The sequence below is a fragment of the Oncorhynchus keta genome, chromosome 32 (genome assembly GCF_023373465.1).
Source record: "Oncorhynchus keta strain PuntledgeMale-10-30-2019 chromosome 32, Oket_V2, whole genome shotgun sequence".
Classification (NCBI taxonomy): Eukaryota; Metazoa; Chordata; class Actinopteri; order Salmoniformes; family Salmonidae; genus Oncorhynchus; species Oncorhynchus keta.
The window spans coordinates 35,018,069-35,031,766 of NC_068452.1; the positions used below are offsets into that span (position 1 = coordinate 35,018,069).

A 13,698-nucleotide genomic window follows, 5' to 3' on the forward strand; every position below is an offset into this window, starting at 1 on the left:
AATTTCAGTCTCTCGATGTGCAAAACTGATAGAGACATACCCCAAGCGACTTACAGCTGTAATCACAGCAAAAGGTGGCGCTACAAATTATTAACTTTTAAGGGGGCTGAATAATTTTGCACGCCCAATTTTTCAGTTTTTGAGTTGTTAAAAAAGTTTGAAATATCCAATAAATGTCGTTCCACTTCATGATTGTGTCCCACTTGTTGTTGATTCTTCACAAAAAAATACAGTTTTATATCTTTATGTTTTAAGCCTGAAATGTGGCAAAAGGTCGAAAAGTTCAAGGGGGCCGAATACTTTCGCAAGGCACTGTACATAATGCATCTGTCAGTAATATTTGCGGTTTCTCCCTCCCCCAGAATAATGTCATTAGTAAATGCACAGAAGTTGGGAATTGATTGAGATATTTTCTGGAAAAGATTATCTTATTCGGGAGTATTTCTCAGGAAAAAGTGCATCTCTGTCTCTACCTCCACTGTAATGCAGTGACCACATAGACGCTCTTCTTTGGGTAGCCATGTCTTTTTGTGTCTCCCTTTTTCTATAGCCAGCTGGTGTTCCCTGAGCCTGTATTTGGTCAGGATCTGTCTCTGTTTTGTATCTCTGACAGAGTAGAGATATTCTGCATTTTTGTATTCTGTTTTGAGGGCCAAATAGCAATTTAGTTTATTCAGTATTTTTGTTACATTTTCCCAATTTGTCAAATAGGAGGTTTTCATTTCTGTAACAATGTGATTGATTTCCCTGTGTGATTGGATAATATAGTTGTTCAGTGTTTTCAATAGCTGGCATAGGAGATTCTTTTCAGGGTTCAGCTCTTGGGTTTCCAGTGCTTGCTAGCTCTCTCTCTCGCGCACGCTCTCTCTCTAACTGTGTATTGTTGATCTTCCAGGTGATATAGGTGGTCAGATGGGTCTGTTCATCGGGGCCAGTATCCTTACCATCCTGGAGCTATTTGACTACGCCTATGAGGTCAGACAGAACACACACCATGTAGAAACTTCCAAAGACACACACATTATCAAACACTCTCACAGACAGTTCTGTTTGGCGGAAGAAATAATAACTAAAAAATGAATAACAATTCATATCAGAGACACCCGTCTAATAGGTTACACACACATTTCTCCACAGACTCAAGGCCAATCACACACACACATATTCACATTCACATTTAAATTGTTGAGACGAAAGAGCCTTGCCATATATCTGTCTGGGCTGAGTGATTGAGGTGCGTGATCAGTCTCTTCATTAAGTCAGCTCAGCCGTTGGTCTCTCTCTCCTACTGCTTTGGTCTGCTTAGAGCTCTGCCAAGGACAAACCAGTCATTATGTGCCCTCTGGGCTTTAGAAGTACACATGAAAAGTCATTATTTTTCCATAGCTTTCCCATGTTTTAATGGGGAGCCTGTGTGGGGTGTTTTGTCAGACAGAGAGTGCTGCTGCTCTGGCTGTGGTTTTAAAGACCGCCACTAAAATAACAGTCACGGTGATGTTTGGCCTTGAGTCAAGATATTATTACATATGCTGATGCCTAGTCACTTTACCATGCATTCATGTACCTATCTACCTAAAATACCTGGTACCCCTGCACAGTGATCCGGTTCTGGTTCTCCATGTACATAGCTCCATTCTTGTGTATTTTATTCATCTTATATTACTAGTTTTCTTTTGATGATTATTTTTTAACTCTGCATCGTTGGGAAGAGCTCGTAAGCAAGCATTTCATAGTAAAGTCCACACCTACTGTATTATTTATGGTTCCAATTATAACAGTTCAAATTCACCTTAAACTAAATTGGTCATAAGTTACCACAGCATGTAAAAAGCACACTTCATTAATCATTTTGTGATACTGTGTATGTCCTGAAGACCCTGATAATGTGTGTTACATATATATGTTGTCAGGTGGTGAAGGACAAGTTGCTGGACCTACTGAGCCGAGACGACGAGGAGGAGAGCCACGGAGAGGACGTGGTAAGGTCATGAGGTTAATCAGATGACAAACTGGACTGTCACACTGTTTGAAAAATGTTTTATATTGTATTTATGGCTTAGCATCCAGCCAAACCTCAATACGATTTATGTTATTCTGTGCCAGACAGCTATCCCAATGTAATTCTCAGTTATTGACAAGAAAGGAGATGACATCTCTCCAATTGAATCGTGTCAAAATGTCACTCACTTTTTATTTTAATTAACCAGGTAAGTTGAATGAGAACACATTCTCACATACAGCAACGACCTGGGGAATAGTTAAGGGGGAGAGGATGGATCAGCGAATTGGATGATTAGGTGTCCATGAGGGCAAGTTTGGGTATGTAGCCAGACACCAGGGACACCAGGGTTAACACCGCTACTCTTACCATAAGTGCCATAAGATTGTTAGTGACCACAGAGAGTCAGGACACCCTTTTAACATTGCATCTTAAAGATGGCACTCTGCACAGGGTAATGTCCCCAATCACTGCCCTGGGACATTGGGATCTTTTTTCAGGCCAGAGGAAAGAGTTCCTCCTATTGGCCCTCCAACACCACTTCCAGCAGCATCTGGTCTCCCATCCATGACAAACCCTGCTTAGCTTCAGTGGCAAGCCAGCAGTGGGGTGTAGACGTGTGCATGTGTATAAGTGTACTACACGCATATGTGTGTGTCACCCTACCTCAGAGTTCCTGTGACCCGGTGGGGAACCACTCGGAGGCCATCAGCCACACGGTGAGCGTCCCCCTACAGACCACCCTGGGCACGCTGGAGGAGATCGCCTGCTGAGCCCCCAGCCCAGCTCCACACACACACCAGGCAAGGCCACTGTGAGCCACCACCACACGGGGAGCCAGTGAGCAACAGCCTCTTCCACAGGCTACCAGGACAGAATGATAGTGACTTTGGTGGGGAGGATGGGTGGCTGGGTTGGGCTAGACTGGGCTGGACTGGGCCTCCCCTCCACACTGTCACTGCAGCACTAATGGGGATTAAGGAGCTGTCACCTGGACTTACTGGTGCTCTCTGTTACTGGAACTGTTACTGTACTGCTGGAGGGGGACAGCCACCTCCCCTCCCCCTCACATGCTCATCTACCTGACTCATAGGTCTTCTCCAGTTCACAGACAGACAGACTGCACTGTAAACCTAACGGGAAGGGACTCATCTCTGTCCTAGACATGTGTATTCACTAGTCACCCATCGGTCAGTACTGCCAGACATTGTACCATAACAGTTGCTGTGAACTGTCCAAGTTGCATGTGCTGCTTCCTCTCGGAGACGGTTTCTCTCTTTGGTGATGCTGATTGGCTGACGCTGGACTGCAGTGTTGCTTTACTGTACATTTGCCCTGTCTCTCTCTCTCTGTCATTCTCTCTCTGTCTCTCTCCGTGGCCTATGGGATGAGGCCAGCTATAGAAATAGAATGTATAGATTGAACATGGTTCACTATAACATATTTCATATGACACATCCATCTAAGGCAGTTCCATTTTGTTGATGCACTGTTTTCTTAGGCGGCAAGTTGTATATCTACGGGAAGGGCTGTTGGGACTGTATTTGCATTCATATTGGGAAAACATGAGCATTCTAAATAATCAATTCCAAAATGACTGTTTTGCATTCGGTTATTTTTTTTGTTGTTTAATGCATCCGTTCTATTGATTCCACTCCTATCAATGTACCACAAGGTGAGTACCCCGAGGGAAGGCAAGGTACTGAGCTGCTTCTTAACAACATATTAAACAGGTGCCATATTCCTATGTGTAAACTCATGTAAATAATTAAACGCTTGCCTCTTGGCGGCAGCGCCTCAGTGGGGTAAAAGCACTCATTGATGACTGAGGCTGAGCCAAAACCAGAGAGGTGGAGTATGACATTGTTTACCTGGCAGAATACAAGAAGAATACAAATGTCGCTCATAAATGAACATGCAGAGGCTTTAGTTTCATTTCAGCTGCATGATGTGGGTGTGTTGTCTGGTGAGAACTGACGGACTCCCAACTCATCATATTTTACATAATGGACTTGGCCCTTAAATAGAGATATCCCAGCTAGAAATTGAATTGAATTGAAAATGGAATTTCCATGATAATCACTGTTCTATTAATGGAAATAATGTTTGGACGATAATAATTGCACTGATGTCGATTCAGACGAGGGGAAATTATCTTCTGATTCATTTGAGGATACAGGGTGTGTTGTATTATGGTGTTAATATTGGTGTTGTAGTACGAAAAACCAAAACGGGTACGAGACAGTGTTCTGTCCTGTCTACAGTGGACATGTTATTGAAGAAGGACTTACATGAACCAACTTGTGACTGGTTGACATTTTGATTTGAAGCAAATACAAATGTGCTAACAGAGCAGGATAATACTAACACAACGGATTCAAATCATCAAGCCCAACATGTAAAGCCTGTCGTTTGCAGAAACGGTAGCCTGCAGACTTTGCCGGGACTATTGTCCATCTCTGACTGAAAGACACAATCTTTGTCAAATTGGAGGTGATTTTAAGCCCAATATTTTTTTCATAGACGATAGCCCCAACCAAACACATTTAATAACCAGTTCAAATCAAACTCACCAAACCATATGGGTGGTGTGAAAACCACAGGAGGTGTTTTTCTGTTCTCAAAAAAAGTGACAAAGGACTATCCAAAACCCTGACATGAAACGCTGACTGGTCTGAGTCCATCTCAAAAAGGATTTGGTTTGCACTTTATGTTTCTTTAACACCCCTCCCACCTAGTGCCATCACACTAAAAAGGGCCATATTGCATCACTATGATATGACGAGTACATCCATCTAGAGTAGCATATCAACTAGCCATAATTATCCAGACAGGTAGCCTAGCAGTTAGCGTGTTGGGCCATTAACAGAAAGGTCGCTGGTTTGAATACCCAAGCTGACAAGGTGAAGAATCTGCCGATGTGCCCTTGAGTCAGGCAGCTAAACCTAATTTGCTCCAGGGGCGTCGTACTACTATGACTGACCCTGTAAAACAACACATTTGACTGCATCTCTCTGGTGTATGTGACTAAACTTCTACTATGGCATCGTTATAATGTACAGTACAGGTGGGAATGAACTCCAAGTGCTTTGTGAACTATGATTTCCTGTCTGTTGTTGACCTGCTGTGTGTAATCTAATCTCTCATGTATGGCTTATCATGTCTCCTTTAGCAGTGACCTCAGCCATCTCCAGGGGCGGACTTGCCATCTGGCATTTGCCCAAAATGCCAGATGGGCTGGTTCATTTTTAGCCTAGTGGGCCAGTCTAACGGAAAAAAAATATTTTGCTAAATTATCAAAATCTCACCTTGAGGAAAAATGTGGACCGGTGTGAGGACCTCAAGGAAAAAAATGGGCCGGTATATTGCAAATGCAAAAGCCCATTTCTGGTCCCAGTCCTCCCCTGCTTCTCACCTACTGTATAGATCTGTCCATGGAGAGAGGTGAACTACTATGGGACACATACTGAGTCTCAGTGAAAATGCCACTGGTTGTTTCTTCTCTTTTGGTTTCTATTGTTATTGCAGGACTGCTTTTTCATTTTGTGATGCAGCGTACAGTATGTGTTTTTAATGTGAAACGATTAAAAAAAAAGTTTTTGCTGCGGGGTCCTGTCGTGTTTGCCTTCTTGTGTAGACGTATCACTCATTTCTTCATAGCTTTGTAGAGGATCCATCGTGCAGACCACAAGCGTAATACTCTGTCATACAGTGCTTGTGGTTTGTGGGGAGGGGTGGGAGCTTGTGAAAAGGCATCAGCGCCTACAGTGTGTTGTGGTGATACAAATGTAAAGGGGAGATCCTATTTCACTCTGACATCTCTACTACACAGACTTAATGTGCACTGAAATGTCCTCCTCTCAGCTCCCAGTGATAACAGCAGTCAGGACACCAGAGGACTCCTCCAAGCAGAGCAGTACTAGTAGACAGACTGAGGGAGAAAATTCACTTGAAAGCCATTTTGTGCTGCTGGTCAGGTTCTATTTTGCATCAGCACTCTCCAGGAACTCCTGCCAGCTATTTGCTCTGTCTGTATCAGGAGCTGTGTCTGTGTCTTCCCTCTGGGTGCCCAGTTGTTCCATTAATACAAGTGTCTTATAATATTAGAGTTCAACCCCAGGATCTACAAATCATATTATTTATGGATGACAACGTCCTACACAACACAATGCAGTTAATTTAGCTCATGCTGCTGATACAGTGAATTGTGTGTGCACTTGATTTACTTGTAGAGTATTGCCAGAAAAAGCAATCTGCCAGCAGACGGTGACCTGAGAATATTTACACATTGATTAGGTTGATGGATGTGTAATTAAGGAACTTCGTTACCTGCATAGATTTTTCTCACTTAGGTTATTGCATAGCCAGTGTTAGCAAAAGATCTTGGTGAGGATGCACCAACACACATGGGCAAAGATGTCAGTCGAGCATACAATTTAGATTAAACGGGGAAATAGATTATACATTTTGAAACCGTTTTGTGGATGTGAGCCAGTGTGAGCCATGTGAGCCAGTGTCTAAGCTGTAGTGCCCTCTCAGAGACAGAGACAGGCCTGGGTTCATCAGGAGTTCACTGGGCATATTTTCGGCTTTAGACAGACATTGCCGGAGTCAGGGCTTAGATCATGAGACTGCTGTTACCATGGTGCTTGATATTTATTTTGTTGCATATACATTTATTTTAAATCATCTGTTGGTAATGTTGAACATCAATATTTTGCAAGCAGCATATGAGAACAAATGTTGAATCTATCACATGCAACACATCTATTCAGGCTCTATTCTGGCTCTATTCGGGCTCTATTTGGGCTCTGTCAAACAGAAGGTGTGATGGGTCCACACTCAAAATGATGTTGCATGATTTATTATTGATTTATTATTATTTTCACAGAGCGCGATAGTCCCCTTTTGATGATCTATTCAAGCTCTGCTCAGAGTTAATCCATTTCCACATGGATAGAGATACTATCAGTCAGCCGAGAAGCAGGAGGCAGAGGGTGGGGAGTTACAGAGGAGGGAGATATGTGCATGTTCCCCACTCACCTTATGTTGGATATGGGGTTTAAGATAGAAAGACATGGGGAGAAAAAGAAAAGTCAAGCTGAACAAAGCCACTAGTACAGGTCAGGCCATGCAGTTATCATAGTTTGCTCAATAAAAATAGGCAGGAGGAATATTTCAACATTTCACATTTTTTGTGTTGTGCCTGTCAGTCCACAAACTGCCAGAGTGAGAAGTAGTGAACCTGAGATACACCACCGTATTTGGGTTTTGGGCACATGCTTGTCGAACATCTCATTCCAAAATCATGGGCATTAATATGGAGTTGGTCCCCCCTTTGCTGCTATAACAGCCTCCACTTTTCTGGGAAGGCTTTCCACTAGACGTTGGAACATTGCTGCAGGTTCTTGCTTCCATTCAGCCACGAGCATTAGTGAGGTTGTGCACTGATGTTGGACGATTAGGCCTGGCTCGCAGTCGGCGTTCCAATTCATCCCAAAAGGTGTTCGATTGAGTTAAGGTCAGGGCTCTGTGCAGGCCAGTCAAGTTCTTCCACATCGATCTCGACAAACCATTTCTGTCTTGGCCTTGCTTTGTGCATGGGGACATTGCCATGCTGAAACAGGAAATGGCCTTCCCCAAACTGTTGCCACAAAGTTGGAAGCACAGAATCGTCTAGAATGTCATTGTAGCATTAAGATTTCCCTTCACTGGAACTAACGGGCCTAGACCGAACCACGAAAAACAGCCAAAAGACCATTATTCCTCCTCCGCCAAAGTTTACATTTGGCACTATGGATTGGGGCAGGTAGCATTCACCTAGCATCTGCCAAACCTAGATGAGTCCGTCGGATTGCCAGATGGTGAAGCATGATTCATCGTGCTCCAGTCCAATGGTGGCGCGGTTTACACCACTCCAACTGACGCTTGGCATTGCGCATGGCGATCTTAGGCTTGTGTGTGGCTGCTCGGCCATGAAAACCCATTTCATGAAGCTTCCAACCAACAGTTATTGTGCTGACGTTGCTTCCAGGGGCAGTTTTGAACTCTGTAGTGAGTGTTGCAACCGAGGACAGACTATTTTTATGCACTACGCCTTTCAGCACCTGGTAGTCCCGTTCTGTGAGCTTGTGTGGCCTACCACTTTGCGGCTGAGCCGTTGTTGCTCCTAGACATTTCCACTTAACAATAACAGCACTTACCATTGACTGGGGCAGCTCTAGCAGGGCAGACATTTTATGAACCGACTGGTTGGAAAGGTGGCATCCTATGAAAGTGCCACGTTGAAAGTCAGATAAACATTGGCCGCAGAATGGCCTTACTATGGCGATTGCATAGCTGTGTGCCAAATTGTATCAGTTGTCAGCAACGGGTGTGGCTTTTATAGCCGAATCCACTAATTTGAAGTGGAGTCACATACTTTTGTATATATAGTGTACTTACTCTCACAACTGATATTGGTACCATAATAGCATGTCCTATCCAAATACAGCTTAAGGTATGAAAGCTCTTTACATTTCCTGTTTATCAGAATGTCTGCCATTTGCTGCCAGCTTGGGATCGAAGGAAAAGTTCAAACTTGAGTCATACAACTCGAAATCATCCGTTATTTACATTACACTATTTCAATTTCTCCCTGTTTGTGACTCACCTTGGCAGCAGTTCATCCTTCATGCCTGAAACCGAATGAATTCCTTTATTCAACGTAACTCACTTGTGGTTTGTCAAAATGAATGAAGGATTTGTTCACCTCATCAGGCCATGACAAATAACCTCCACTATAGATAGGAACTTACCTGCCACTGGGCACAGACGTCATTTCAACGTCTAGTTTTGGTTTAAATTTGGTTGAGTTGTCAACTAACATGAATTTAACTTGAAATCAACAAAACATTCCACCATGTCATTGAATGTAGGTGGAAAAAAGAAATTCCCTGACGTTGATGACTTTTTGCAAATCCAATCAGTTTCCCACTGTGATTCAACGTCATCGCATTACTTTTTTTGTTAAAATGAGCGAGGAAACAACGTTTTGCCCAGTGGGTAGCCAACCAGTCTTGCCCAGTGGGCAGCCTCATACTGCTCAATGTATTGTCCTTGCCTTTACAAACACCTCAGACAGTGAGGACTAGTTAGATAGCAGGTGCCGGGGAGACTACTGTTGAATAGACTTTCTCTCAGCCATGACCACGTCACTAACCAGCCTGTGCTTTCAGCCGTCCAGTGGTAATCAGCCTATCCCTTATTCCACCCAGCAGCTTGTCTCCTCTGACCAGAGGTTGAGTCATATTTAATCACTTGTCGCTCCTGTTTATGGCTTTGAAGAGCTGACTTAATGGGCATCTTTATAACTTTAATCTTAATGAGGCCCAGGAAAATCAATGGCATTTGTAACAAGCTGGGCTAATGAAGCACTCTGCTAATGAAGGAAAGGGGCACCCACTTGACCAACCTCCTAGCATAGAAGGATTGACACAGTCACTTTGCCTCAGGGACCATTTCTGATAATGCCAACATTAGGATGCCAATATACAAACCAACTTCGACAAAAATTCACCAATACTGGATTTTTAGGTAGACTAGCTCAGTTTGTACCTGATGCACGTTGAGAGCCCCACAAGCAGCAGTGAAAGGTTCAGGGCCTGATGACCTGGTTAACAGAGCTCTTTGATATTCAATATTAAGATAATGAGACAAATACAAACTATCCAGTCAAACCTTTTAGTTGTTTGGTACTTCTGCCATCTAGTGGCCATCGGTCATAATGTAAGACATACATTATGAGCCTGCTAACTGAAATCCTCATTCAATTTGCAGCCCCAACAATGGGAGAGCATGAGAAATGTAATGGTTTTACTTACATATTGCTGTCCTTTTCACCAATATTCACATTTAGTGTGCATCCCTCATTTCAACCAGTTTTCTGTAATATTCGCTCATGGGTCTCAACCCAGCTCTTGGTGGAATCCACAACAGATCTGTAAAACTCCTCCAGAGACTTGGTAGAAGCCACAACATCAAATTCACTCTCATCGCCACCAATAGTGTGAGGGACATGCTCAATCTATCCAATGTTGTGGTAACCATAAGCTCCAAAATGCTGCAAGGTAATTAATGGACGTCATAACCTTGGGAGAGGCCTTTACCAGCTACTGACAGTAGGGCCAGCTGAGCCTGGGACTGGCGTAGGGCAGGGACGTCGCTCCCTTAAGTTCGTAACACTCACAAACTACCCGCTATCCAAAGAAAAAGCAACAAAGAAAGCTGTAGCAATAATGATTTATATGCAATTATATTAATAACAACAATAAAAACGTAATGTTACTTGCATAACCCAGGTTCTCTGATATTATAAATGAGATATCACACATGGGATTCACCCGAATCTCAGAAGCTCGAAGAACCAATTACACACAACTGTTGGAAACAAACAGGTCAAGTGCCGAATGAGGTGAGCCCCTCCCCTCATAAGGAACCAATTGCCCGCCTCCGATCATTCTCAACCATGCTGAACTTCCTCACACTCTTGCGACTAAGGGTATGCAGTGAGATATCTCACTCATATCAGAGAACCTAGGTTACGCAAGTAACCTTGAGTTCTCTTTCAATTATTTGTTTCGATATCTCATATGTGGGAGATAGCCGACTCGCAAATCGTATCGCAAACATGCGAAGCCAGGTAGTCTCAACATATCAACCCTCAGAGGCCCCAACACTGAAGACAGTATGCGCCAAGGTGCAGTAATGTCAAGCCAGTAGAACCTCATAAATGTATGAGGGGATGCCACAGGAGGTTGGTGGCACCTTAATTGGGGAGGATGGGCTCATAGTAATGGCTGGAATGGGTTTGATACCACTCCATTCCAGCCACTTATGTGCCATCCTCCCCTCAGCAGCCTCCTGTGGGGGATGCCCAACAAGCTGCATCGCAAATATCCTGTAAGGAGATACCCTTGAACAGTGCCCAAGAGGTACTGTAGCCATACCCCTGGTGGAGTGAGCCCTCAGGCCCTCCAGAGTCTGTAACCCCTTGCTATTATAGACCAATATAATAATTCCACAATCCAATTGATGAGAGAGAGGTCTCACCCCAGCAGGGAGGTGCCCAGGATACACAGAGTTGTTGCTCTTGTTCAAAGCTCTCGCTCAATCCAGGTATATTGGCACAATGCATGTACTGGACACAAACAGTGGAGATGCTCTTGTGGAAGCCACAAGCTCCAAGGTGAAACAACTGTAATTGCCTCTGACCTTAAGCATAAATGAGGTTGGGCAACAAGGAAACCTTGGAAAAACCCAGGGCAAACTGTAGGCACGAATGGTGAACTGACTGTGCATGCAGCTGACTCACTAGCTTGGCGGACCTAATGGCGACCAGTAAAGTAGTTGTAAAGGAGAGAAAGTCAATAGACATGTTGCTGATAGTCCATCTCTATATGATCTACACAACCTAAGCAAATAAAGTGTTACCCATTTCAAAAATACACCGATAATAACAGAAGGCATTACATTTTGTTTGCATAGTTTTAAAATTCCATTCAACATACTTACGTACATCTTGGAACAAAATCCTTAATATAGCAACTCTATCTTACTTACATCTTTAACAAACTCCTTCAAATGCACTATTTTTAGGTGTCACTGGATACTTTTTAGAGGACCAAGGCCTAGATTTAATCACATCAAGCATCAACACCATTATTTGTATTTCTACTTTGCACATTCTTCCACTGCAAATCTACCATTCCAGTGTTTTACTTGCTATATAGTATTTACTTTGCCACCATGGTCTTTTTTTGCCTTTACCTCCCTTCTCACCTCATTTGCTCACATCGTATATAGACTTGTTTCTACTGTATTATTGACTGTATGTTTATTTTACTCCATGTGTAACTCTGTGTCATTGTATGGGTCGAACTGCTTTGCTTTATCTTGGCCAGGTCGCAATTGTAAATGACAACTTGTTCTCAACTTGCCTACCTGGTTAGATAAAGTTGAAATAAAAGCATTAACCAGTGATAGCCGACACTCATATAGCTGGGGTTTTGGCAGTGTCAGATGTTGTAACTTGACTTCAACATTAATCTGAAGACTGTTATTTATTAATTCACAGCAAGAACTGGCAAATCTGGTGCAGTCTATGAGGAGGAGATGCACTGCAGTACTTAATGCAGCTGGTGGCCACACCAGATACGGACTGTTACTTTTGATTTTGACCCCCCCTTTGTTCAGGGACACATTATTCAATTAGTTAGTCACATGTCTGTGGAAGTTTTTCAGTTTATGTCTCAGCTCTTGAATCTTGTTATGTTCATACAAATATTTACACATGTTAAGTTGCTGAGAATAAACACAGTTGACAGTGAGAGGACGTTTATTTTTTTGCTGAGATTATTATTTAGTATATACAGTGCCTTGCGAAAGTATTCGGCCCCCTTGAACTTTGCGACCTTTTGCCACATTTCAGGCTTCAAACATAAAGATATAAAACTGTATTTTTTTGTGAAGAATCAACAACAAGTGGGACACAATCATGAAGTAGAACGACATTTATTGGATATTTCAAACTTTTTTAACAAATCAAAAACTGAAAAATTGGGCGTGCAAAATTATTCAGCCCCTTTACTTTCAGTGCAGCAAACTCTCTCCAGAAGTTCAGTGAGGATCTCTGATGATCCAATGTTGACCTAAATGACTGATGATGATAAATACAATCCACCTGTGTGTAATAAAGTCTCTGTATAAATGCACCTGCACTGTGATAGTCTCAGAGGTCCGTTAAAAGCGCAGAGAGCATCATGAAGAACAAGGAACACACCAGGCAGGTCCGAGATACTGTTGTGAAGAAGTTTAAAGCCGGATTTGGATACAAAAAGATTTCCCAAGCTTTAAACATCCCAAGGAGCACTGTGCAAGCGATAATATTGAAATGGAAGGAGTATCAGACCACTGCAAATCTACCAAGACCTGGCCGTCCCTCTAAATTTTCAGCTCATACAAGGAGAAGACTGATCAGAGATGCAGCCAAGAGGCCCATGATCACTCTGGATGACCTGCAGAGATCTACAGCTGAGGTGGGAGACTCTGTCCATAGGACAACAATCAGTCGTATATTGCACAAATCTGGCCTTTATGGAAGAGTGGCAAGAAGAAAGCCATTTCTTAAAGATATCCATAAAAAGTGTCGTTTAAAGTTTGCCACAAGCCACCTGGGAGACACACCAAACATGTGGAAGAAGGTGCTCTGGTCAGATGAAACCAAAATTGAACTTTTTGGCAACAATGCAAAACATTATGTTTGGCGTAAAAGCAACACAGCTCATCACCCTGAACACACCATCCCCACTGTCAAACATGGTGGTGGCAGCATCATGGTTTGGGCCTGCTTTTCTTCAGCAGGGACAGGGAAGATGGTTAAAATTGATGGGAAGATGGATGGAGCCAAATACAGGACCATTCTGGTAGAAAACCTGATGGAGTCTGCAAAAGACCTGAGACCGGGACAGAGATTTGTCTTCCAACAAGACAATGATCCAAAACATAAAGGAAAATCTACAATGGAATGGTTCAAAAATAAACATATCCAGGTGTTAGAATGGCCAAGTCAAAGTCCAGACCTGAATCCAATCGAGAATCTGTGGAAAGAACTGAAAACTGCCGTTCACAAAAGCTCTCCATCCAACCTCACTGAGCTCGAG

General features: G+C 43.0%; 1 protein-coding gene across 3 annotated transcripts in view; it reads left to right on the forward strand.

Moving 5' to 3' along the window:
- Window positions 1-5,609, forward strand: part of LOC118374456 (acid-sensing ion channel 2-like) — a 509,104-nt gene extending 503,495 nt beyond the window's left edge. For all 3 annotated transcript variants that reach the window (XM_052491568.1, XM_052491566.1, XM_052491567.1), the window contains 3 exons: window positions 896-975; window positions 1,911-1,979; window positions 2,671-5,609. In XM_052491568.1, the coding sequence (XP_052347528.1) occupies window positions 896-975; window positions 1,911-1,979; window positions 2,671-2,772 (251 nt within the window). In that variant the 3' untranslated portion in view covers window positions 2,773-5,609. The remainder of the gene's footprint in view (window positions 1-895; window positions 976-1,910; window positions 1,980-2,670) is intronic.
- The last annotated feature ends 8,089 nt before the right edge of the window (window positions 5,610-13,698 follow it).